General features: G+C 39.6%; 1 protein-coding gene across 1 annotated transcript; it reads right to left on the bottom strand.

Annotated features, from left to right (window-relative positions):
• Positions 1 to 487: 487 nt before the first annotated feature.
• On the bottom strand, positions 488 to 27,884 carry LOC105101116 (probable methyltransferase TARBP1). The gene is made up of 12 exons (XM_064488637.1): positions 27,747 to 27,884; positions 17,808 to 17,948; positions 17,133 to 17,742; positions 14,018 to 14,115; positions 12,510 to 12,579; positions 10,244 to 10,392; positions 9,868 to 10,036; positions 9,184 to 9,236; positions 6,598 to 6,733; positions 5,724 to 5,843; positions 3,920 to 4,022; positions 488 to 2,629 (listed from the first exon to the last, which is right to left on the bottom strand). The coding sequence occupies exons 1-9, from the start codon at positions 27,882 to 27,884 to the stop codon at positions 6,719 to 6,721; spliced, it is 1,443 nt and encodes a 480-aa protein (XP_064344707.1). The 3' UTR covers positions 488 to 2,629; positions 3,920 to 4,022; positions 5,724 to 5,843; positions 6,598 to 6,718.

The following is a 27,884-nucleotide window of genomic DNA, read 5'->3' as shown; positions in this document are numbered from 1 at the left end:
TTTGTAAATATTACTTATAAAAATGGATCTGAAACAGAGTCTGAGAATCATAACTGTATATGAATAAGGGATATGAATAAGGGATTTTTTTTGTATTGGTAAATATATCTTATTCAATCCTCCAATAAGCTAAATTTCATTAATTTAAATAATTAAGAAGTAATCTGATTAAAAGTAATGAGGCAAGAAACAAGATTTTTTATATCACAAGAGCTATGCAAAATCTGCCTGATTTCATTCATTCTCTATAAAACACACGTAACTATATTTATATAGTTATATATGTATATAGTTAGTACTATTTGTATACCCACGTGGATGGAGCTGTTACTCCAATCACTCGGAATTAATTTTTGCTCAGCATGCCTATCAGCAGGCATTTACTACGTGTTTTGTTAATTGATTCAGGTATTGCTAATCAGTTCACTGATTTGCAAGTTAGGAAAGACAAAGTCAAGTTGCTTAAATCATTTTACAAACAATCCTGTTTCTTAAAAATATATCACTTTTATTATCATAGCTGTACATATACTGTATACAGATATGTTAGTAGTATAGAATCTATTACTATATGGGTAATCTAATAGATATATTATCATGTCATCATGTCATGTCAAAGTTGATTATAAAGCGATGTTGCTCTTTTTATCAATGGGGGAAAAAGTCCTGGCTGAATATTGTAGAAAACAAAGCTTGTATTACAGAGTGCATTTTAAAAATACGTATTAGGTTTCACACATCCAGATTTTGAGCAATGAAAAAGAATAAAAATTAATCTCTAAATGTGCCAGAAAGAAAATGAGCATCTTTGTTAGATATGAAACAATTTTGCATTTTTTCTTTAGAACTACACACATTTTGCATTATTTATAGCTGCCTGTATGTTAATTTCTACATCTCAATTGCTAATGTTATTTATAATATGTATTTGCTTTTTTCTAACATTTTTTACTGATTTATAATCATTTTACAATGTTGTGTCAAATTCCAGTGTAGAACCCAATTTTTCAATTATACATGAACATATATATATTGTCACTTTTTTTCTCTGTGAGCTACCATAAGATCTTGCATATATTTCCCTGTGCTATACAGTATAATCTTGTTTGTCTATTCTACAATTTTGAAATCCCGTCTATCCCTTCCCACTCTCCCCCCCTTGGCAACCACAAGTTTGTATTCTATATCTATGAGTCTGTTTCTGTTTTGTATTTATGCTTTGTTTGATTCTTTGTTTGTTTTAGATTCCACATATAAGCAATCTCATATGGTATTTTTCTTTCTCTTTCTGGCTTACTTCACTTAGAATGACATTCTCCAGGAGCATCTATGTTGCTGCAAATGGTGTTGTTGTTTGTTTTTATGGCTGAGTAGTATTCCATTGTATAAATGTACCACCTCTTCTTTATCCAGTCATCTGTTGATGGACATTTAGGCTGTCTCCATGTCTTTGCTATTGTAAATAGTGCTGCTATGAACATTGGGGTGCAGGTGTCATCTTGAAGTAGGGTTCCTTCTGGATATATGCCCAGGAGCGGGATTCCTGGGTCATATGGCGAGTCTATTCTTAGTCTTTTGAGGAATCTCCATACTGTTTTCCACAGTGGCTGTACCAAACTGCATTCCCACCAGCAGTGTAGGAGGGTTCCCCTTTCTCCACAGCCTCTCCAGCATTTGTCATTTGTGGACTTTTGAATGATGGCCATTCTGACTGGTGTGAGGTGATACCTCATTGTAGTTTTGATTTGCATTTCTCTGATAATTAGTGATATTGAGCATTTTTTCATGTGCCTATTGATCATTTGTATTTCTTCCTTGGAGAATTGCTTGTTTAGGTCTTTTGCCCATTTTTGTATATGCATTTTTTAAAAGCTCCAGCTTACTTGAAATAATACTTAACTTTTAAATTTTCTTCATGTACATACTAACAAGCCTCAGTCTGACTCACTGTTGCAGTGGTACCTGTTGGTCCAGCTGTGTAGAAATGCTGGCGATAGTTTGCCTTTTCAGTTTAGATGGTAGTTATACTTTTAATAATAAAACATAAAAATTAATAAGCTAATTTCTGATCAAGGAGGGTGAAAACAGGAAAGTGCACACAGTTGAGACTCCACCCTGAAACAGCTGTGCTTCCACTTGGAGATTAGGTTGGAACAGTGGGGAACACAAGGTCTTCTGTGCTATTAAGCTAAAGTAACATGAAACACAGAATTTCACCTTTCATTCTAAATATTCTCATCTAAATATGTGGATTTACTGGAATTAATTTTATTTGACACTGTATATGTAATAATTTGTAAAATCTATTTCTACTTACTTTGGTCTTTCTGCCTAGGACAATAGCAGAAGCCTTTTGTCATATATTGTTTCCTATTATCTGCACAATTTTGATGAGGTCAGACAGTTTTACATAGAGTTGTGTTGTTCTTCACTGGTGAGCGATTTGACAGTGTGTGTCATTGTTTTGTCACTGCTGCTGTTGTATTCTTCTCAATTATTTGAATATCCTGTGCTTCTCACTGATTAGGACACTGGAAAGGAGCAGTGTGTGTTTCTACTGCCTGAACACCAGGACCTCCTTCAGACCTCACAGATGAAGTTTGAAGATTTTCCAAAAGACCTCAGAAAACTAAAGAAAGACATGAGAGGTAATGTACAGTCTTAAAGAAACTCATGATTGTTATTTATGCTTTTTCAGTGAGAAGACAGACTTCTGTCACGTCATTGTTAAAAGATAAATAATCCCCCCCACCCCGCCCTTGGTGCACCTGCCCAGGATCTTGTGGCTTGTGAACTTGCCTGGGAAGAAAATATTTTCTTTCACATATTTGATCAAAAAACACATGCATGTGTAATGCTTTATTGTTAGTTGAGAAGCCTTATATCAAACCATTTTGAAGAGAGTTTGAAATTCTTTGAATTTGTAAATTCAAAGTAATATATAAAAGCAAATTATTTATGATTTTTTTGTGTGTGAAAAAATCTGTCTCATCCCCTCCCCCCTTTTGATGAAGTACAGTTGGCTTACAATATTTTATTAGTTTCAGGTGCACAACTTAGTGATTCAGTTTTTTCACATATAACAGACCGTACAAAGTTATTAGAGTGTTACTGACTATATTCCCTATGCTGTGCCTTACATCCCTGTGACTTACTTATTTTATAACTGGCAGTTTGTACCTCCTAATTTCCTTCATTTTTTTTACTCATCCTTTTAATGTTCTTTTCATGAGACTTCTTGTTATTGAGTTGAGACACCTCACCTACCTATTTAATCCTCTTTCTAACTATTTAAGTACAGAAAGGAAGTGAGTAAGTTTATGTGAGGTTTTCATTTCATGTCTCACTTGATGAGAAGAAGAGGCTTGGTTACTGCTGCCCAGAAACAAAAACAAAAAAAAAATGATAAAAAATTTTAAGAGAGTCAGTCTCAGTGCTAAAGTGTTTATTCAAAGATATTGCTCTATACTCAAATTTACAGAGTTGTTATACTCCAGTTAGAGATGTCTTTATATGGATTAAAATCAAAATAGTAACATTATATAGTCTGCTTGTAGTTTGTAAACATTCAGCATTTATTATAGGCCTGGTGCAGGATAGGTATTTGCTAGGTGCTGTGGGTACCCAAGGATACAGCCATAGCTGTCCAGGGAGGGTGAAGACTTGTCATCAAGATGCTCCGCCTTAGAGCCTCTAATATGAGTGCTCATTGAGCCCTAGAATGACTGCCTTGTTTTTTAAAAAATAACAATTAAAACTACGTTATGTTTATGTAATGCTATGTTACTATGCATTTAAGTATGATTTCTTAAAGCAATACAAAACCCAATACAAAACCCAAACCCAAATGCTATGTTACTATGCATTTAAGTATGATTTCTTAAAGCAATACAAAACCCATGTATAATATTTATCATACCTCAAAATTTTGCCAGTTATCTTGATTTGCTTATGAAATTCCTCTCTCTCTCCCTGTTTTCCAACCCCTGCTTCAGATGTAGTGCTGGACATTTCAGGGCTATCTGGAAAATATTTAACACTTAATCAGTTCAGTCTTGAAAAGCAGGATTTTATAGTTCACAAATGATTTTATAAACAAGTGTCATGGCGAGCTCATTAACAGGGGATTTATGTTTACTTTGGTTGGTGCTGCACTTTGGAATGTTACCTCATTTACTTTTCATATCTACATGCTTTCTTGCTATAGTTACATGAGGTCATGAAAATGCTCACATTTCTAACTCACAAGACTCAGAGCTAAAAAGGGAGAACTAACAGCCACTGGGAAATGGATTTGAAAAGGATGGGTAGGCAGCAGCGATGAGAGCTATTTCCTCCTGCATGTCTGTCTTCTCGAGCAATGATCACTTATTGAAGGAGCATCTTAGCAATTTCTGAGTGCCTCAGAGGGTTAAGAAGGTGATGATCTTAGCCCCGAGGGTTTATACTTTATATTGGGATAAGAAGAACTTTTCTGAATGGTCTGTTCCCTCAACTAGCACCTGTTATATGTACCCAGCACCACATTTCTCAAGTTTGTCCATAGGCTGTTACAATTTGGTGCCCTAGAAATGGGGGACTTCATGGCTAAATGAGTATGAGAACTGCTGGGCTAAGATAAGCTTGAAGGCATTTCCAGGGCCCTCTGGACAAAGGGCGGCAGCAGTTCCCAGCTCACTTGACCACAGGGCACTTTTCCCACAGTGTGTCTGGTAGGTGCTGTACTCGGAGGAACTCACTTCAAGAAATGCAGGCCTGCTGCCCTGTTAGTAACAGAAGCATGGCGTGTGCCTAAGAGGGGCTTACAGTAAAGGTGGGGAAATGAAACTAGGTCATGAAATAGTCTCATTACATGTTACTGTTCTTGTAAAATGAGATCAGCTTGAATGGCTGTTGACAAGGCTGTCAAACTCTGAGCGATCTTTTAAAAACTGACAAAATTCAGAACAAATTATGCCTTTTACTTTTTGCTTTTCCAAATTTTTTTTTCATAAAAATAAGATGTTTTGTGACACAAGGAAGGAAATCTTGTGATCTGGAATTTAAATTCTATTTCTAGGAAGGATCTAGCATGAAGGCAGCATTCCATATCAACAAGGTGTAGAATAAAACTGCCTCATGTCCCTTTATGGAATGAGATGGGTATAAATATACATTGATTTGACTAAATAGGAGTCAAATAGGAGGTTATTTTGGATACAATTACTTTAAATTAATATCTACCTTGATAAATGTACCCTAATAATGATCCCTTTTGAGTGATCAATTTAGGTAATTCATTTCAGAAGATTCAAATAGCCTGTACACTTTTTTTTTCAGAAGCAACATTTTTAAAGAAGACTTAGAGAATTAGATGATATATATAAAGAACTTATCCCAATATTTTCCATATAATAAATATCTCAAAAACATTGGCTATTTATAATAAGGAAAATAGAATAAAGAGTGTAATTAGTTTGATAAAGACAGATAAGCTGTCAGCCCCAAGTCACCCATCTTCTGGCTCTGTCACTATTTTTGCTTCCAGTCTTAATTTTTATTTCTAAGGAAAGATTGAGAAATAATGTGTCATGGCTCAGACATTTTAATAAGACAACTGAATCTCATTTTAGCATTTTATAAGAGCATCCACTGTGTTTGGTATGTATATTGTTGCCACGCTATCTCCAGCTCCTCAGGGAGCTCCCTGGCTTTCCAAGCTCAGTGACATGTAGCTGGTTTACCAGCCTAGTCAGCTTGTGCCTCTTCTGACTGTGAGCAGCTCTTCTTGATGCCATCGTGCCCCATGATGCCTTCTGTTCCCGTTCCTTTCTTGGGTAGACATCATTCCACTTGCCACATGACTTAATATGAACAGAGCATTGAGTAATTAAGTTACTAGAACTGGACATAAATGTTCTCATGCACATTCTTCCCTGTATCCTCTGCCCTCCCCCACCTTCAGTATCTGACTTGAAAATATTTAAAATTCATTACCTATATCTTCAAGTTGAAATAATGTCTTTGTCCAGACATACACAGGAAAAATCAGCCCATAGACTTATTTGTATTGATTTGTATTTGTTTGGAACACTTACATTTATAATTGTAGATTTCTGATTTTATTTATTTTTGTTTGAGAAAAGAAAAAAATGATGTTATAAACTTAATTCCAATACAACCAGTAGCTTTTTTTGAAATAACTTTATTATGAGTAGCTTGAATTGAGTCCCCCAAGCAGAGGAGGGGGGCTTGGAGGGAGCCCTCCTGGAGTCCAGGGTCCCGAATGCCTGCTCAGGGCCAGCCTGACAATTCATATATATTGGATATTTTATCTCTAGTTTCCTACATACCAAGGTAATAAAAACAACTTACTGGCCTTATTTTTAAGTGGTGAAAATTCAACAGTATATATTTATATAAATTCAATATATTTAAATTAGTATTTAATATATTTAAATTATTGTTTAAATAGATTAAATTTATATGAATATATAAATACATTTATATTGATATGTTTAAATTAGCATATATTAGTATACACTATATATTAGTTTTATATATTTTACCATAGCTTTATATATGTATATATATATATATACACACAGAGTAAATTACCTGAGGATGAGAAGGCCTTCTATACCCAGGGCTTTACATCTTGGGACGTTTGCCAAAGCCTTAGACAGAAGCAGAATGGGGACAGCACACCAATGTCTACTTGTCATCCTCTGAATAAACTTTAACAGGAAACTACCTAAAGGAAAAAGTTTTAAGGAATCACTGTTGCCAATAAGCACATGAAAGGATGCTCAACACCATCAGATATCATGTGGGGAAATGCAAATCAAACCCATAATGATGTAACTGCTCACCCACTAGGACAGCTCTAATCCAAAGGACAGACAGTAACCACTGTTCACAAGGACGTGGAGAAACTAAACTCATCTACTGCCGGTGGGAATGCAAAACAGGGCAGCTACTGTGGAAAACAGGCAGCTTCTCTAAAAACTAAACACAGAGTTATGATACGATCCAACAATTCCACTCCTAGGTATATAACTAAGAGAAGTGAAAGATTATGTTCATATAAAAACTTGTTCAGTGAACATTCAAAGTAGTTATTCATAACAGTTAAAAGTGGAAACAATTCAAACATCTACCAACCAATGAGTGGATAAATAGAATGTGAAGTATCTCTGCAGTGGAATATTATTCAGCCACAAAAAGGAATGAAATATGGACACGTTACAGCACAGATGAATCTTAAACACATTATACTATGTGAAAGAAGATGGACATAAAACAAAGGGCCACATATTATATGATTCCTTTTATATGAAATGTTTGGACTATGCAAATACACAAATCTTTTTATATGAAAAATTTAGAATACAGACAGAAAATAAATTAGCTGACAGCAGCTGGGGACATGGAGAATGAGTTCTGACTGTTTATGGGCACAGAGTTTCCTTCTCTAGATGATGAAAATACTCTGGAATTAGTGGTGATGGGTGTACAACTTTGTAATTATACTAAAAACCACTGAATTGAACAATTTAAAAGAATAAATTTTGTGGTATGTGAACTGTATCTTAAAAAGGCTGTTGTAAAAAGAATCAGCATTATTTCAATTTCATTCCTTTTAGTAAGATAAGTATTCTTCTATATTGTAGAGTTTCTGATAACCATGCAGCTATATATATATATATTTTTTTTAAGTTAAGGTAAAAGATACTTTTTTTTTTACTGTTGGAAGCCGTTCTTCTGTTGTAGATGTTAAAAAAAAAAAAAAGAAGAAAAAAACAGAAACAACAACAACAAAAAAAACAGGATAAATACCAAGGGTAACTGGCCTCCAGTATCTGCAAACAATAATATTAGATCATTCTCATAGGCTATTTCTTCCCTACCATGGATCTAATCACTATAATTATACTATTTTGAGATAACAAAGGGGTGGTGCTTTATTGTGCATTCTCTGCTAATGTGTGGTATCTTAAGGACCTTGAAGCCATGTAGTTAATGAAAATCTGACTGCTTCCTCAGATCATCACTATAGAACGATTTTTAGGAAATCCTTGGGAGCTCCTGGAAGGGTATTACCCGTATTTTATATCTCCCAAAGTGCCTAGCACAGAACTGCATATGCTTACGATATTCACTGGAAATTGTTGACTGAAAAAACTACAAAGTAAAAAGTGTAAGTAGACGTCTCACTTGCCCTCCCTTCTGGTGGCCTAACACCTCACTCATGACACGGGGAACATGGTAACAGCCAAGCTTCCATTTCACTGTTCACGCGGACCAGGGTCTACCAGGTGCCTGGCACCACCACAGACACCAGGCCCGCAACTTCTAAGGGGCGCTGACTACTATCTTCTCACTCACTGTGCTACGGGCAACGGGATCAGTAAACTCATCCCCAGACTGTAAACTTCCAAGCTCTAGCAAGCTACAGAATAGCTCTTCTCATTATCAACCTTGACAAAGGGTAAAGGTGGGAAACAAATGCTGTGTTCCGTAGAATGGCCGCCCCATCAGATATGGAAAAGGGGAAGTTAGAATGGGCCGTTGGTGCTGCTCTGGAAGTGGGTGCATTAATGGATGGTTTTTAACATGGATGGATGAACGATGGACAGACACTGAGATACGTATGAGTACGTCTGCTCGGGGACAGAACTAAGAAACAGATGTACACACATACCACATACACACACAGAGGGAGAGAGGTGATGATTAAACAAATGTGATAAAACATTATCAGGTAGGGAAGTGGGTAAAAGGTAAATGAGCATCTTTATATTATTCTCACAACTTTTCTATGAGTTGAAATCAAAAGAAGGAGGAGAAAATAAAGTGTCAAGCGTTGGTCAGCCAAAACCACTATGATTTTCAGGAGGGCGGAAACCAGGCAGGAGTGAGGGAAAGGAAGCTCTGTGAGATGCCCTTTCCGGAAGCCCAGAATGGAAGGGCTCCAAGTAGGAAAGAAAAGAAAAAGAGGAACACCTGGTATAACTAAAAGAAAGGCAAAAGGAGCAACAAATGCAGAAGGGATGACATGGTAGGAAAGAGCTGCATGTCTGTGAGGCAACGTGTACTTATGCACCAAACACATTAAACAGCCTGGTCCCTGTCATACTCATGTTACCCTTGTCTATGAAGTGCATATCACTGCACAGCTGCTTAGTAACAATGCGTGTTTACCTGCAATACGGAGAGCTCTCTGAAAGTGCGTCCATCAACGGTCTGATGATAAACTAATAAAAAAAAAAAAAAGGAAAACAGTATTTGGTGTTGAGTTGTAACTATAATTTTGAAAAGTCAGCCTGCCCCACCTGCACATCCTACACAGCCTACAGAAGAGCCGTTATAAGCAAAGCTCAACTCTTCTGCTGGAGGTTAGTTTACGACAGCCTTGGAGGACACCTAAATTCCACCAGAATGACAAAATACTGAATTTCCCCACCTGATAAAAACCTACGGAACACTGAGAAGACAATACACATTAAGAAGGAAGGAAGGAATCCAAAGGAGAAACACATGGTGGAAAATGTGGAAGTCTATCCTCAAAACTATCACTAGACAAAGGCAAGCTCACAGGAGAGCAAGAGGTGGGGAATGGAGGGAACGGTGCCTAGTCCAGCACTATCCACGCAGTGGGACAATGAGGGAAGTTTACTCAGGCTCCCTCTAAAGGGGGGCTCAATTACCATCCCCAAGTCAGTGAACGAATGACTCACAGGCACCATAATATAAAACGTGAAAGCACATCTGTGATCGTCACAATTGCTTTGCTTTGGGTGCTTTCTGACAAATGGAAGTGTAGACGCTAATAACACAGCTCAAAAGGCCACGTATGCTCAATACAGTGGATAACAATTCACTGACTCAGAACTAGGGGAGCGGCATCACTAGACAGGCAGCAAGACTTCAGAGACTCAGGACCGTGGAACAGGACCGCCGACAAGCTTCTGGCGCAGTCTTCATGCTGCTGACTTCTGCTCAGAACACTGACACCGAACAGCTGCTTTTTCACACTGGTCATGAGGCCGGCAGCCTGTCGACAAACTACATTACAGGAAGTCTTTCCAAGTACGATAGCTGAGTTTAGAGAAACAGGATTTGATGTACACAAATCTGTAAAATGTTACTTGTAATGTTAGACCCCTAGTATTTATTTGTGAAGATCTCGTATGCTACAATGTATGGCTTCGCCTTTCATCCTTTGACAGAGGCAACACAGGAATGGAAAGACTGTCATTACCTCAGAAAATTCTGGTGAAAATGGGAGAACCCTTGTTTCATACAGCTCCAAAAAATGGGTAACGCCTTCTTTGGTCAGGATTTTGTTTCCACTTTCAAACATTCTTTTATAAATACACAGGTGCCAGGATGGGTGGAAGAGCCAGCATCCTGTGGAAATAAACATGCAGCACTGACATTTGCTTCTCACTCTGTTTACTTCCACAGTGGACGATATATTCATAAACAATCACATGCACAAATGTTAATTTCCCCACACCGCTACAAACTTGAGTTTCTTTTTAATCACATCCAAGAGTGTCTAATTACTGAGGAACCAAAATAACCTCAGTATTCCATTTTCAGATCGTTTTATTTAGAAAGACTGCAAGCAAATGCTATGGCAGCTACAGGGTACAAGAATTAAATGTTACCCCACACATGGGGGCTGGAACCTTAGATCTGGGGTGGTTTCAGTCCACTTTTCTCTCACCTTACTTCCATTTGTTTCTCATACACAGACCTGACACTCTCCTTTGCTGAACACCCTTGAGTGGCTTCTCAAAACCTGTAACAGAATCAGAACAAGGCAGGAACTGACCCTGACAATTGTCCCAGCCTTACACCCCCCACCCCACACCACTATGCTGTGCCTCCCTGGTCTGCTCCCCTGGTCCTGTCTCAGGGGTCCTGCACCCAGAGCCCCCTCCTCAACTTCCACATCATTCCTCAGGCAGGCCCTTCCTGCCTGCCCTCTCCAGGGCGTGGCCTCGCTCCCTGGACAGTCCATTTCAGCCCCTTGTATGGGACTTATGATCAAAACTATTGGTTCATGGAAAACAAATCAAGTGCAGAACAGCACGTCTGTCTCACGACTTTAGCCCAGTGCTTAGGATGTTCTGGACACTAAAGTAAATATCTATTAAACAAATACATAAATGAGTGAGGAACAAAAAATGAAATCAATATGCACTTTAGAGATACTTTAATTATTGTGAAATATTCTTTAATTCTGTTTTTGAAAATATAGCAGTTTTCTCCAGCTCTCGTATTCTATAAATAAATCAATCCATTTGTGTGTGTGTAATTTACAGCAAGGTGCCTGTTCAGTTCTTTGGCAATGGTTAATTTTTCAAAATCTGTCACTGCTATTTGATTTGGTTTGCCAAGAGTTGAGGGCAAAACATGGTAATAAGAGAATCATTTTAATAGTAAATGTATAAGTGAAGTCACAACAGGATTGAATTAAATTCTAGCCCCAGGTGGGACTGTAGATTCTTACGGTCTGAGAAAAATCCCAGTGTATCAGAAAACAAGCACAGCAATCAGCTAGTAAAGCTCAGTCCCTAATGGGCTCAAACTGTTAAAGCTGTAATTACCTAAAGCAGGCCCTACAACTCACTTACCTAGGTTAATCTCATGTGTAAACACGGTAATGAAGCACTTTATCATTCATGTGAATACAAGACACCGTTAGCCTGCATTTAGCTGTTCCACTGACCTAAACTTAATTTCATAAAATAATTTTATGAAGCTCTCTGGGCTTCATTTTATTTCTCCTATAATGCTCACATAATACTATACTGATTAAGGACCCAAAACCAAATTTAAAACAATACCTTGGAATTTTTTCATCCAAAGAAGTCCAACCTATAGAACAATAACTGAAACCCCAAGAAAGTAACTTGAACAATGAAACAGAGATATGGAGAATAAGAATGGAAAGCAGTTAAAATATAAAATACCAGAGAGTTCTTATTAAAAATGCATAATATGCCATTACTAAAACGTTACCAAAGGGTCCTTATCCCTTAAGGCTATATACTGAAATAATTTCAGATGAAATGATGCGCTGTCTAGGAATGTGCCTCAAAATCACTCGAGGCAGGTTACATATAAGGCAGAGGCTGGCCACAAGCTGCTCACTGTGGAAGCTTGGTGATGAGGGTTCATCATACAAACTCATCTTCTGTAAATGTCTGAAATTTTCCATAATCAAACGTTTATAAAATTACCACACCTCTAAGTTATAGAAAACTCTGCAGCCACTTGATATTAAATTCTCATGGACTATGTAAGGATATAGGTAAATGCATTTGGATACTCCGCTGAGTGAGAAAGAAATACTACAATCAACCCACAAGGTATGTATCTGGAATGTCAACAGCTGGCTCTTGGTGGCGGCAAATTCATATATTCATACAACATTCTCCACAATGAACGGGATTAGTTATAAAATCAAGGGGGAAAACTGGAAATGCTAGAAAAAATCAAAATGAAAGTATTACCATTTTCCTCTGACACTGCATATTCAAACAGATTGTTTAGCTTTGATAAAACTGGCTTTATAACATGTATCTGAAAACAAAACCAAAAAGCCGTAAGAAATGAAAACTCACCTTTAAAAACTCAAAATAATTTTTCATCTATTTATGTAACAGTAGCCCGTCTGTTTCCCACCCCCCCACCTCCCCACTATGCATAAAAAATATGCAGAAAGTGCCTGATTGCCCAGTTTTTCAACTGTATAAATTCAGGTCTGTAAGACAGAGTATGGCAAAACTAACAAATATGACCCAGAACACAGTTACAGTCATGTCACAAATATGGCCTGAGCATAAAGGACATCATGTAGTCCTCAATGGTCCCGGGAAACAGGCAGGGCTGATAATACCACTGTACCACAAGGAGGAAAAAATACTGAAACACTTAAGTCACTCAAGTCATTCACGGTCACACATTTAGAAGCAAAGCCAGTTCAGAGTTCAGTGCTCCTTATTCTTAGACTGCGCTGTAGATGCCAGAGGCTAATTTATATGTCCTTCCAACTAAAGGTAAATCGGAATTTCTGAACAGTGAGATCTTAACAGATCTACGGATTAAGGAAAACCGTAAAATTCTCTACGACTTTAGCAATGCTTTCTCTACTCCTCATCCAAGCATCTGCATATATATTTAGCACATGAGAGTAATTTCTTATTCCAGTCCACACAGTGCTCAGTGTGCATTTGGACTGACACCTGACAATGACTCCATAGACGGCTGGCCCCAGAGTGGCCTGCAGCTTACAGACTGGGAACCCCTACACCAGGGCTTCCCCTGGGAACATGTAAAATATTCAAGTTCTCAGGTCCCGTCCCAGACCTACTGAATCAGAAACTTGGGGTACCAGATCCAGCAATTTATACTTAAGCCACCTGGGAGACTTTAAGGACTGTTACAGTTTGAGAACCACTGCACTGCATTAGGTAATCTTAAGAGATTCCTCTCAATGAAAAAACTCCATGATGCTAAAAAAATGAACTCAAAGTCAACTGAAAATGATTTTTCAAGTTTCCATCCTCAGGATCAGGTATGCAAAGACAAAAAGAAACAAAAAAACAAAACAAAAAACTAAAAAGCAAAGCAAAGGAAAAACAAAATCAAAGGGCTATTAATTAATTAATAACAATTTACCTCTGACTTTAAGTATTATTTTCCTAAGTGTGTATTTCTTTGGAGATTACTCATAACATCAAGAAACTAAAAATTAACAAACACTTAAGTAAATGTCAGGAAGATCGAATACAACAAATTCTCTGAATGATAATTAAAGTCAACTGAAAGTATTCTTTAATTTCCTGAGCTTATATTCAATTTTAAATTGTATCTATGCCAGGAAACAAAGTACACTTATATTCTATTATGCTATATCCAAGCTGGTCTTTTTGTCTTTTTTAATTTTACAGAATGTTTGAAGAAAAGAAAATAAAAAACCTGTATCTACATAGGATTCTTAATATAGGAAAACACTTACCTGATTTCCTTCAAGAGTTTCCATAATTAAAATATAGTTTTCCCAAAACTTTAGAAGCTCATCTTTTTCCTTCTCAGACCACCAACACAGACTTGGGCCTAATGTGGTTTAAAAAATTAGTTCCAGGATTTAGTTCCTAAAGTAGGAAACTTCATTAAGTTTCTAAATGACAGTAGTTCTAAAAATTACGCCACTATTACCAAACATTGCATTCTCTAACAATGGGGAGCTTTAAACATGACTTTTGGTTCTACGTTCTTAAATGTGAGCAAGTATCTAAGGGTCACCAGACATCCAGAGAAGCCTCCAAAGATTGAGACTAAAACAAACAAACAAGGAAATCCAGAAAAAACAAAACTACGCAGGAAAAAGAAAACCTAAACAAGAAAAAAACTTTCACTAGTATTTTAAGGGGAGATAAAACAGTGTTAGTTATGATATAAGAACAAGATACTATTAAAAAGAGGAGAATCGAAAAATCAAAAAGATCTCATGAGAACACAAACTGATAGCAAAAACAAGAAACTCAAATAAAGGACTGGAAATAAAGTTGAGGCAATCACCCAGGAAGTGGAGCAAAAAGACAAAACCATAGAAAGTCAGAGAGAAAAGATGCCTTGCAGACCAGTCCAGGCAGTCCAATATTCAAAAAGAGAACAGAAAGTGAACAGGGAGGAAGGAAAGCAAAGTCACTTGGGAAAAGTTCCCAGAACCAAAGGACATGATTTCCAGATGGAAGAGGCCCACCAAGTGCCCAGCACAAGGATGTAAACAGGCCCATGCCAAAACTGGGACTGCAGGACCCCGGGGACACAGCCTCCATGATCTTCCATGGAGAAAACATCACATCTAAACAAACATGATTCAGGATGGTTCCAGACTTCTACCCAGTAACAACGGAAGCTCTAGCTTCTAAGACAACAGATCAACGCCTTTAAAATCTTGAACAGCAATGTTTTCCAAGCTAGACCTCTACTCCAATCAAACCTTCGATCAAATGATCAAATGTGAGAGCAAAACAAAGGCTCTAGACATGCTTGGTCTTGGCTCCCACTTGGGACATAAAAAGCCACATGAGAACAGGACTGCCATACCAACGAAGAGAAAAGGCTGGATAATCTACAGAAGCATAAGCTTTTGGGGGTGCCCATCAGAGAGCTGAGGTTGCAGTGCAACCAGGTGTTGTGAATTCCAAAGGGCAGGATGTGATGGTCGTTCAAAAAAAAAAGCAGTTAAGAAATAAAATAAAATTTTGACAAGTTTTAAACAGTCAAGTGGTCCCAATGCCAAGAGATAAAATAGAAAACAAAACCTGGCTTAGCAATGGTCCAGGTATAGAACTTGTACATAATCATAATGATAATTAGTATGTTAAAGAATCTAGCAGAAAAGAAAGACAACATGCACGAACAGATGGGGACTTTCAGGAGATGAAAACTATTTTTAAAAATTGTCAGGTGGAAAGGAGAGAAATAAAAACATCAGAAATTAAGGATCCTTTGACAAAATTATCAGATAAGCAACGTCTTAAAAAATTTTATCTCAGGAAACTACTGGAAAATGAACTACACCAAAACAGATAAGTAAACCAAAAAAGAAGAGATGAACTCCAGGAAACAAGAGCTCCAACACAGGACTCAGGTAAAGGGAATCCCCTGGATGATGGTGAAGGCAGATCTAAGAATGTCAGCTGTGCACCAGGCTGAGCTTGTAAGAGGACACCAGGAGAGACTTCTTTGGGAAAGTTTATAATGCCGGATGATCTGACTTTGTACAGGAAAGATTTAGACAACTAAGAATTTGGGGCTGAATTAGTGATAAGGATGGAGATAACCAAACAAATTTTAAAATGACACAAATCTAGGAAAAACCTGCAGGAAGGAAAAAAATCATCATAGTTTACTATATACATCACCTGTGAACAGTATTTTCTTGGTCATAATTTTCTAAATGTTGAACCCACACTTAACCAAAATGAGAAGTATGACAAAGGATTTTATGATATAACTAGATTATTCAAGATAGAGGGCAAATACCAAAATAATCAGCTAAAAGAGTAAAAGTGGTTGATCTCTCTGAAAGGAAGGAAACTAGGGCGGAGGGGCAAGCATGGAAAGACCATTATCTTTAAATGTGTAGAATGATTGACTCTTTAAAATAAATGCAAGTTTAACTCTGGTAATTTTAAAAATGTTTTCCAGTGACAACTCTCATTAGATGATTACCAACTTATGGTCTATTAAAATACTACTATCTCATGTTTTAACTTACATAAAAATCTAATCTCACAACTTCAACCAAGCAAAAATCCTTTACCAGTATAAATAATTACATAGCTACAGGTGAAAGACTAGAAAATTTGCATCTACTGAGGCAGTTTTGAATCACTCAATCCACTTTGGATTTTGACAGCTCAAAATGAACTTAAGATGACTTTCACATATTTCAGCGAAGAAACCAAACTGAAGGGCCTTGCTATTTCATCTGCTCTTGTTCTGCAATAAAGCAGTAGGAATTTACTCATACACAGGATCAAAATGTTAGAAAAAAATTAAAACTTCATTCTTTTCTTTTAAATGAATTGCAAAAATACCCTCAAAATGTCTACTTAAGGCACATATGCTGAACAAACACTGTTTAGAGAACTACCAAGGGAAATTTCAAGAGTGTGATGGTTTCCAGGACAAAATCCTCCTAACAGTCAAGAGTCAATTCATTGATCAGTACTTGCAAATAGTTTTCCTACCCCTCTGATGGGCTCTAACCCTTCATTAGAACGGACCTACCACGATATAGTAAAAATTTGGTCTGTAAAATCCTGCAGGGGCTCAGTCCCCTTCCTGAATTACTGCGTGGATGCAGTATGTCACTGCTGTGGGTCAGAAAGGTGAGGAAATGCAGACTGCTCTTGGCTGCAGTGATTTGTTATCACTTTAAAGAACAACATTGAGATGAGGTTCCCCAGGTTTTTCGGACTTTCTGGGTACCATGAGAATAACCAAATTCTGTATGGATCGCGGAGATGACCCCGGGAACTGACTGTCGGAAGCAGAGGACCTCCCTCCCAGAAAGTCAGGCAGGGATGGGCCCTTTGGGGAGGGGGAGGGGCAAGTACCAGTTCCTTCCTGGGGGGCGCACGCGCACTGCGCCCCCAGCTCCGCCGACACCTCCACCGCGCGCTGCAGCAGGTAGCGCGCCCGCTTGCGCGTCAGGGCGTCCTCGGCCTGGGCCAGCCCGGCCTGCACGGTCCTACAGAAGAGCTCCGCGCCGGGCTCGGGCAGCAGCTTCTCGGCCAGGGCGCTGAGCACCAGCAGCTGCGGCCCCACGAGGCCCAACCCTGAGGGCGCCCCGGGCGCGACCAGCCCGCCCCCCACGGCCCGCAGCGCCGCCCCGCCGCACTGGCCCAGGGCCGGCAGCAGCCGCCCGGCCACCAGCGCCGCCGCCTCCTCGGCCGGCCCCGCCTCGTCCCCGCCCAACGCCAGGCCGAGGGCGGCCTGCGCCACCCGCTCCAGCAGCGCCGCGTCTTCGCGGGGCCGCAGGCAGGGGCCCACGGCCGCCAGCACCTCCACAGCCGCCTCGGAGGCCCCCTCGAGGCCGGGCGCCAGCCCCACGGCGACTACGTCGCGCAGCGCCTCCTCGGCCAGCGCGGCCGCCAGCTGCGGGCCCCCGGCGAGGCGGGCGCACGAGCGCAGGGCCGCGCCCGCCGCCCTCAGCAGGCGCCGGCGCTGGTGGGCCGGGGAGCCGGAGTGCGGGGCGCACGCGCAGGCTCCGCAGCAGCGGCACCAGATACCTGGCCGCGACCTCGCGCGCCGCCGCCCCCGCTCGCCTCCTGGTCCTCGAGTCGCTGCAGAAGAAAGCGCAGCGTCTCCACGCGCTCCGCGGAAGCGTCCCCGCGGCACAGCGCCCCAAGCAGGACCCGGGGGTCCCGGCTCTGCGCGAGCAGCGTACCCGTGAGCCGCCGAGACCGGGCGCCCAAAGGAAGGCGTGCGCGTGCGCGGCTGGCCCGGGCGCGCGCCGGCAGGTAGGGAGCTTGGCTTCCCGCCTTGGGCCTTGGCGCGCTTCTGACAGATTCCACAGCCAGTTCCTGGAGGCTGATCCGCTCGCTCCGGCCCCCCCCCCCTTTTTTTTTAACTTTAAAAAAATATGTTTTATTTTCAAGGCACAAGTTTACAAAAAGGCAATTTTAAAGTGTTAGCACTTTAATCCAATGCCAGTGTGATACAAGCACTAAATCTGCTATTAGTCATAAATGTTCTCATTGTTCACGGCAGACCGGTAGGCACTATACAGATAAATCAAATATCATTTATCTTGTTCCACTTCAATTCAGTAATGTTCTGACTCCACAAGTTCTCTTTAAGAAAGATAATTCTGAATTTAAATAAAAATTTTCATTTCCCTATCATGCCAAATCCTTGAAGTTTTCTTGTGCTAAATGACAGAACATTAATTGTAGAGAATCAAGTACCCCATAAACTCCATTATGCCAACACTAATTAAAATTTCTAATTTAGGGTAAATTCAGATAAACTTCTTCAGAAATAGAGGTGTCTCTTGTTATTCAGCAAAACATGATGGAGACAGAGTAATTGGACCGACATCTAGACATCTAGACCCTTTAAATAACTAACTTTTAGATGCCCCAGTTTCCCACTTTATCATTAAGGAACAATATTCTCCCTCTTGACAAATTTGCAAGTCTGTTTTTAAAATGAACCATTCCCATCAATTGTGAAATTAAAATTCCTCAACTAACAGAGCTTACAAAAGATAAATCTAGTACCATGTATTGGTCACTTAGAAGTCAATGAAATCCACTTTCATTTTGTGCTTGGGGAAAATGCTTTCAATGAAAAAGGAAATATACATGGGGACCAGCAAAAAGAAATAAACCAGTCCGCTATTATATTTGGAAACTTCAACATCCCTCTTTCAGTAGGAATAATTTAGGATGGAATGTAGAATTTAACAAAAGAATCTCACTGTATTACAATGCATCAAGCAATCTCACTGAAAGGGGTGGGGGAAAAGATGCTGACCTAAGTAACTTGGGAAATAAACAGAATCTATAAAACTAAAGGCAAACGGAACTGCACATAAGCACTGTACTCCAGTTGATAAAGCTGTTTCCGTGGTATAGTAGTTAATTCTGATACTGCTATACGTGTACACTGATACTGAACAATTAGGTAAATGAATAGCAGTAGGTAGAAAGAGAGATTTCTCACTATTGGAGTGGAAATTCACAGATAAGCAAAGGAGGAGGCTACAGTGATCCATGTGGTAATGTATTAAAGTTGGAGACATCAATAAGAACTCACATTTTATTGGTTATAGAAAAATATGTGTGTGTGCCTAGGTTACTATACACACATATATTTTACACTCTGTTCTCTGAGAGAGCCTAGAAGCAGTGACATCCCAGTAGCAACAAGAACATCTAAGGCCCAGATCTTGGTTTCAAATACCATTTTTCCAGATAAAAGAACCAGGCTCCTTGCAGAAATGGCTGATTCTAGGGCTAGAGCAGAAAATATACAATGTGAGCTCTTATAGTGACAGAAGGCAAGTACTTAAGGAAGTACTTCTTTTTTTTTTTTTTTTTTTAGTATTTTTTAAAATTGGATTATAGTCATTTTACAATGTTGTGTCAAATTCCAGTGTAGAGCACAATTTTTCAGTTATACATGAACATATATATATTCATTGTCCCCTTTTTTTTCTTTTGCTGTGAGCTACCACAAGATCTTGTATATATTTCCCTGTGCCATACAGTATAATCTTGTTTATCTATTCTGCATATGCCTGTTGTATCTACAAATTTTGAAATCCCAGTCTGTCCCTTCCCACCCCTTGCCCCTTGGCAACCACAAGTCTGTGTTCTATGTCTATGAGTCTGTTTCTGTTCTGTATTTATGCTTTGTTTGTTTTTTTTTTTTAGATTCCACATATGAGCGATCTCATATGGTCTTTTTCTTTCTCTTTCTGGGTTACTTCACTTAGAATGACATTCTCCAGGAGCATCCATGTTGCTGCAAATGGAGTTATGTTGTCGGTTTTTATGGCTGAGTGGTATGTTTTATGTATAGTATATATGTTAATCCCAAACTCCTGGTTAATCGCACCCCCCCATACACTTTCCCCTTTGGTAAACATACTTTGTTTTCTATGTTTGTGAGTTAAATTCTAGTTTGTAAAAAGGTTCATTTTTGTCATTATTTTTTGATATCACATATGTGTGATATCATATGACATTTGTCTTTCTCTGTCATATGTAATTCACTTAATATAATAATCTCTATGTCCATTCATGTTGCTTAAAATGGTATAATATTGTTTTAATGGCTGAGTAATATTTCATTGTATACATATATCACATCTTCTTTATCCAGTCATCTGCTCATGGACATTTATCTTGCTTCCATATCTTGGTTATGGAAACACTGCTGCTAAGAACACTGGGATGCATGTATCTATTCATGTTATGGTTTTACCTAGATATATGCCCAAGAGTAGAATTACTCAATCATATGGTAACTCTGTTTTTAGTTTTTGGGGGACCTTCCATACTATTCTCCATATTGGCTGCACCAGTTTACATTACCCCCAACAGTGTAGGAGGGTCCCTTTTTCTCTATACTCTCCCCAGCATTTATTCTTTGTGGACTTTTTAAGGATGGCCATTCTTCCTGATGTGAGGTGATACCTCATGTAGTTTTTATTTGCATTTCTGATCACTAGTAATGTTGAGCATCTTTTCATGTGCCTGTTGGCCATCTGTCTGTCTTAGAGAAATGTCTCTTTAAGTATTCTGCCCATTTTTTGATTGGGTTGGTTGTTTTCTTTTATATTAAATTGTATGAGCTATTTGTATATTTTGGAACTTAATCCCTTGTCAGTCTCATCATTTGCAAATGTTTTTTCCCATTCTGTAGATTGTCTTTTTTTTTTGTTTATGGAATCCTTTGCTCTACAGAAGCTTTTAAACTTAATTAGGTCCCAGTTGCTTATTTTTGCTTTTATTCCATTACACTATGGAGCTGTTGGAAAAAATGTTGACACAATCCATAATTTTCAGTGCCTTGGCTTTTGCCTCTGGATACAAAAAAAAAAAAAAGTCCTGACTGAGGACCATCACCAGGACACAGCCAGAAAGAACCAAATGTACAGCTGAGAGAACAGAACCAAATCCCGGGAAGAAGTACAAACATTTGAGACCCAAGCTAGACTTGGATCCTGCCCCAAATGCCAGAAATATGATCTGTGGCACACTGTATAATGAATAACTTGCTCAGTTCCTTATATGACTCTTCCTTCATAATCTGAATTTTGTGTATGCATGAAAATGTTCTTCGGTGACCCCCACATCTCACTTCTACCTTCCACAGGAGAGCCAGGTGGCTTTATTCTCCCAGTTGTGTCCCAGGGAAAGATAGACACTCCCAGAAAACTCCCAAGGACTGAACCTGATTTTTAATCTGCACAAGGCTAGGTCTGGAGGGAGCAGAAACAGGAACTGACAAGCCTTCCAGACCTGCAACCTCCCGGACTGGTCACACATGCATCCATGGACATGCAAACTCCCTCACACTCAGAGGGGAGACACAGTGGCAGATGATGACCCTTCCTAGGAGCTACCCATTCTCAAGCTTCAATCAGTTCAAGTTGCACCACTGGTAGCCACATTAAAGACTTTATTAAGGTTTTTGTTTAGTTTTGCTTTGTTTGTTTGTTTGTTTGTTTGTTTGTTTTTAGCTTTTCCTCTACTGTTTTCTATTAAATCTTCCAAAGCAGAAGGTTACTTCTGAAGAAAAATGAAGAAATTAGTTTTATATCAGCCGACTAAAGAGTGACTGAACTGTACTGGCATATATGTCCACAAGCAGATTTGGAAAAAGTCATAGATTTATTTAAATAAAATGAAATATATTTTTTAATTCTCATACAATTCAGTCATTCTTTCATTTGCATTTATACTGCATCTGTTATGTAATGAGAATTATACTTGGGGTACAGCAATAACAAATTGGTTAAAAAAAATCATGGAACTTCCAATTCAGTTAAGAATTAAACAATTCACAAAAGACTGTACTTTACATAGGAAATGGTAATAAAATCTTGAAGGGAATGAGATAGGGATGTGGAGCAGCAAGGAGGCCTGTAGGGCTGGAGCAGAGTGAGGCCCGGCCAGGCTGTAGAGTTAGATCAGAGAGGTAACCACTTAACAGATGACGTAGGACTCATGGGTGCTGTGTGCATTTTGGCTTGATCTCTGAGGAGTGGAAAGCTATGGGCAGAATGAGTTGAGCAGTGACCTGACTGGATCCCCTGGTGCTGGGTGGTAAACAGCCTGAAGGAGTGAGGGCAGGGGAAGGAGCATGGTTAGTGGCAACCACAGCCATCCTGTCAAGTGGTGGTGGTAACTCTGAGCAGGTAGAATGAAGGAGATGAATGAGGGACATATTCTGAAACTGGGGATGGAGTTCAGTGATGGTGAGGAGATGAGGTGGAGATAGGGGAGAAGTCAAGAAAGACCATGAAACTGGGGCTTCAGCACCTGTCAGGATGGAGTTACTGTCACAAAAAGAAGGGGAGATTGAGGGAGAGCAGGTTCATAGGAGAAGTTTAATCTGTTTTTGGCATGCTAGGTGTTCACATGGAGATATTGTGGTGACAGCTTGGATAGAATAAGTCTGGACTGTATGGAAATGTTTGGAATGAAGAAATTAATTTCAAGTCATGACAGTCTAGATGTCATGGATGCCACAAGTCTGGATGAGGTCAGCAAGGAGATGAGTTGCTGAGAAAAAAACTGGTCCAAGAACTACTTCCTGGGTCAAAACTAATCCTAAAGGGTTTAAAGAAAAGTAGAAACCATCAGTAGAGTCACAGAATGAAAGGCCAGTGAGTTCTAAAAATACAGAAAACAGCCACAAAAACAATTATAAAAATGGTAGAATGTATTGAACTGGAATCCACATGATGGAAGCATTTCAAAGAAAGAGAGAGATTGACTGTGTCAAATGAAGCCAATAAAAAAAAAGTGAAGATTGAGAAATCTTTATTTTTCTGTGATAGAATTTTCCTAAAATGGGATTGTGAGGGAGACACAGTTCAGCACATTTGCACACACAAGAACCAAAGGATTGTGTATTTAAATGCTTGAACTTCTGGCAAGTAAATTATACCTCAAGAAATCTTGCAAAATAAAGGAGCATTTAACACATATCTACCTAATATAGCTACTCCCAGGTATTCATCACACAGAGTAAATGAAAACAAATATTTAAAAATAGACACATGTATAATTATTAAAAAATATTTATTCATAACCCACACTTGAACTAACCCAAATATTATTAAGAGAATGGATAAATATTTTGTGATATATTCTTACAAGGACAATTTTTTTAGCCCTACAAACAGAATGAATGGAATATTCAAATAAAAACAAGTAATTCTGAAAAACATTACCTAGATCCAAAGAGACAGACATCAATGTGTATATTGTGATTTATTTCATTTTTATCAAGTTCAGCCACCATCCAGCTGATGGATACATATTGTGAGAGTGTTTGTGTTTCAATAGGAATGTGACAGAGAGGTATTTTCTGTGTTAATGGATATGATAAAAAACATATGGTTCATACACTGAGTTTCAGATATTGTTGAGGGTTAAGTTAAAGATTTATGAAGCCATAAACTTAACATTCACACATTTCACTACATTTTAATTTTATATACATATAAACACATAAAGAGTTAAGAAAAATTACCAGTAGCCAGTAATAGAGAGAATCACATTTTAGTTACAGCCCTCCCCTCTGACACAGCCCCTCCCCTACACACTGGGTAACTGACCAGTCCAGGATGTCAGTTGCTGGTTGGGTTCCAAGTGGAATGTTGGGGTGTCCCCTGGGGCTTGCTGTCATTGGTGGATCCACAGTAATTGGGCAGAGCCCTGAGTATGTCAGTGCCATGGAGGGGGCTGCTGTCCTCTGTGGAGCTTGGCTTTAGTCTGATCCTGAGGGAGCTGAGTGCAGACCTGGTGTTGCTGCTGCCCATTGGTCTGTGTTCTCAGTTCACTTTCCAGAGCCTTCAGTGGGAAACAGTGTTGAGTCTGCCTGTCCTCAGCTCATTGCTTGGTGTCTTATTTACTTTCAGACTTGTTCAGTCTGTTAGAAGTCACCATAAAGGTCGCCATAAAAGTCACCAGAAAGGAAGACATGAAAAGCAGCTGGCAGAAACACTGGCTGCACAGATTGAGGAGAAAAGCCACCTCATTGACAAGCTTTGTGCTGCTAAAAAAGAGTGTGCCAGGATGGAGACATCTGTAGAGAATGCCAGGCTAGAGAAGGAGCCAATAAACATACCCAGCCTCGCTGACACTTTCAGAACAGTGATGAACATCAACCTGAGTTTGAGGAAGGAAATCAATTCTCTGCTTCAAGAACTGAAGAAAGAGACATTCCTGTAGTCTATACAGGAAGAGATGGCAGAGATGCTAAAAGTGTTCCAGTTCCTGGAAGAGGTCATGAGAATCAGCACATCACAAGGGGCTTTTATAAACCAGCCAGGAGACCAGGTACCAAGCCCTGCTGGTCTGTTTCCCAGGAGTGGGCCCTCTTATTAAAGCTGTGCTGTTCCCTCTCCTCCAACTCAGGCCTCCCAAGCTGCCAGGCTGCATTCACTCAGTAAGTCAGATCTCCACCTGAGCTGCACTGAGGCCAGTGGATGGAGGGGAAATCCCTCCTTTGGACCAGAGTTCCTCCAACTTTACCAGTGAGCACAGCAGTGAACTTTTTCATGGTCAGCTTCATCTAAAATGTACTGGAATTCCCAGAAAACACCAAGTAATGTGGGACTTTCTCAATATTCACAGAATGCTTGGATTGTCTCTAATTAGTAGTGAAAGAAATGTATTTAAGAGACTAATCTTTTACTCAGTTTCAACCTTCATTAAACCATATTTCTCAAGACAGTTTTGGTAATTATTATACATCAATTGTATAAGAGAACTGTATATATAGTTTTCTCTGTACAAATATTGCATTATAATTTGATAATGTATGTAGTTTATCAATATAGACTTTAGTTGGCCATAGCATTTTTTCTAAAGTTAATTTCTTAAAAGTCATAAGTTGAAGTTAAACAAATGTTTATGCCTGAGTTTTGTATTAAAAAAAAAGACAATATCTTTTCAGATGGTAATAGTTTATCATATAAAAATTTTTATTTAATATTTATATTGTGCTATAACAATAGATATATTTCAAAATAAATTTGATAAATTTCATAGAAATTATTTCTTTTTCCTGCAATAATGCTGTAGTATGAGTTTTCTGACCAAGAAGAAATCCACCTGGACAATTTGTGGGAACCTCCACATACCTGCCCTTATCTCTCCCTTGCCATCTGGCACGCAGTTTTCTTTTCATACATAATTAAGTCTTAGGTCCATAATAAGTATCATTATTCACAAATGATGTGCAGTCATTGCACAATGGGCCCAAAGTGGTTTTTATTATGGTAGAAGGGAAGGAGCTCATAACACTTTGGTAACTGGAGGGAATCACATGAATAAATGACGGAGCATCATCATAAGATATATGGCATTTCCTAAAGAAAAATTGTGCTTGGGTTGGAGAAGGTTAATTAAAACTAAAAAGAAAGTCCTGTCTTCCTGTTGGGGAGGAAAGGATGATTCCAAACACATTTCAAAATAAACAGAAGATGTGGCATTTCAGAGGTGATACATGTAAATATAAAGAGGGAAAGTGGAAGCAGTGCAATCTGGACTGGTCTTGGCAGAAGTGGTCCTGAAAGACCTTTTCCAGGAAGGGACACCTGAGCATGAAGGACACCTGGAGAGAAGCTCTGTAGGTTGTGGGGACAGTACAGGTGACAGCTCTGAAGGAGTTGTCATGATCACACTGTGTGTGAGGACCAGTCAAATCCAGAGTCTCCAGAATGCAGTGAAAGAATGGGAGAAGTGAGTGTAAGGCTACCAGAGGTCAGAAGATGGAAGGAGCTGACACCACAAAACTTTGATTTCAATTTGAACAGTTATTAGCTACCACTTTGGAAAAAAAGATAAAAAGGGTAGGACAGCATGACAGTGATTTGAGGCTGATGATGGTGGTGACTGGAATAGGGGAGCAATGGAAGTGCAGGTGGAGCAGTGAAACTGGTTCCTCCTTGAGTCCTGCAGGCAGAGACCATGGGACATAAAGGGGTTTGTGGGTTGAGGAAAGTGAAGAGTTAGGATGAAGATAAGAAGTCCTAGTGAAGCATCTGCATCAGAGGTGATGACTTCCAGTGAAATAGGGATGAAAACAGGAGTGCATTTAGAAGACGAATTGGAAAGAAACTGTTTTGAAGAAGACTTTAAACAAGGTCCCATGACACCAGAGTACAAATGCCCAGTGCTCAGGGGGTACAAAGATCTTGGGGTCAGGGAGTGATTAGAAGGGCAGCTACAAACTCAGGGAGGAATGTTACTCTAGCAGAGACATAGACCAAGGCTGGGTCAACTACAGAGGGGAAACTCCATGGGCTTGTTTGTGCTCCCAGGTCAACTTGGGTTTCTCAGTATCAACAATAAAACAAAGGGCCACAATGGTGGTCTCCTTGAGTCTGTCCCCACATGCTGGAGTTTGAGTTATGCAGAATCCCCACCCTGGTCCCTTTTCACAACAAAGGAAGTGACACCTCAGGTAGTCACAAAACCCTCGAGAGCAATGAGGAACGTGGTCTGAAGCATCACACAAGAGTCATGGCACAGGAAGTGCTCCTGTTGCCTTTGGCTCTTGTAAAATGATGGCATCCTGTGTTTGACATGGTGACTCAGCCTGAAGTTGGGGTTTGAACTCAGTTCTACCTCTAGGCACTCTGTTCCCCTATCAGGTGATCTTGAGATGGTAAGACAACCTACTTTCCTTATGCTTCTGAGGGTGAATTCCACACTATCATCTATGAAACTCTGAATCTATTACCTCCCACTTCCCAAGGCTGGGGTTGAGCATCCTTTAGCCAGAACATTAGAGCCCATGCAAGCAATGTCACATGTGTCTTAACCCGGAGCAGGAGCCTCACTTCCCTTTGAAAATTAGAAATATGCTGTAATAAGGGACAGTAGTCGGATACCTGGATGCTTAAAGGAGAATATTAAAATTACGCTAAAAATGAGATACTTTCAGTTACATAAATAAAGTAACTTATCTCACTAAGAAGGGAGAATTGACATTTCGGGGACATTTCTTTGAGTATGAAAAGTTCACTATCAATGCAGTCAGATCCTTTTATCTTTTTAATATTTCTTTTCTTTTCTTTCTTTTGTCCTGGGACCATCCAATTCAAGTACATTAGATAGGAGGGTGGGGAGAGGGAGATGCACTCGCCCTCACTCTCCCTAACATAGTGCAAAGTAGGCATACCTCTGCTGGTCCAGGTAGGAGTAGGGAAGTGGGTGAGCCCACAGCCTCAGTCCTAGAGGCAAGCTGAGAGAGAGGTGGTGGAGGTCTGTGTCTTCCTCATCACAGAGGCTCAAGACTCCTCCACCTTGGCCTCTCCCCTACCAGCAAAGGCAGATGGCAGTGGGATCCTGGCTTCAATTCCAACACCCTCTGTCCTGACTTGGTCACCAGCAACATGTGTTCTCCAAAGACCACTGACAGGAGCTTGAAGGATATGTCCCTGCAGTGCTGTGGAAACCACAGGTGGTGCTGACCTGCTCAGAGATGGTGCTGGCCATCTGCTTGTCAGTCTCTTGATTCCCAGGTGTCACCAGCACCACACCTTCACTCAGCACCAGGTAAGGGAGCTGGTCTAGGATTCGCTCCAGCCCCCAGGTTAGGGCAGAAGGCAT

The sequence above is a fragment of the Camelus dromedarius genome, chromosome 8, assembly GCF_036321535.1.
Source record: "Camelus dromedarius isolate mCamDro1 chromosome 8, mCamDro1.pat, whole genome shotgun sequence".
In the NCBI taxonomy this organism is placed as follows: Eukaryota; Metazoa; Chordata; class Mammalia; order Artiodactyla; family Camelidae; genus Camelus; species Camelus dromedarius.
This window is presented reverse-complemented; position numbering and strand designations above follow the sequence as displayed.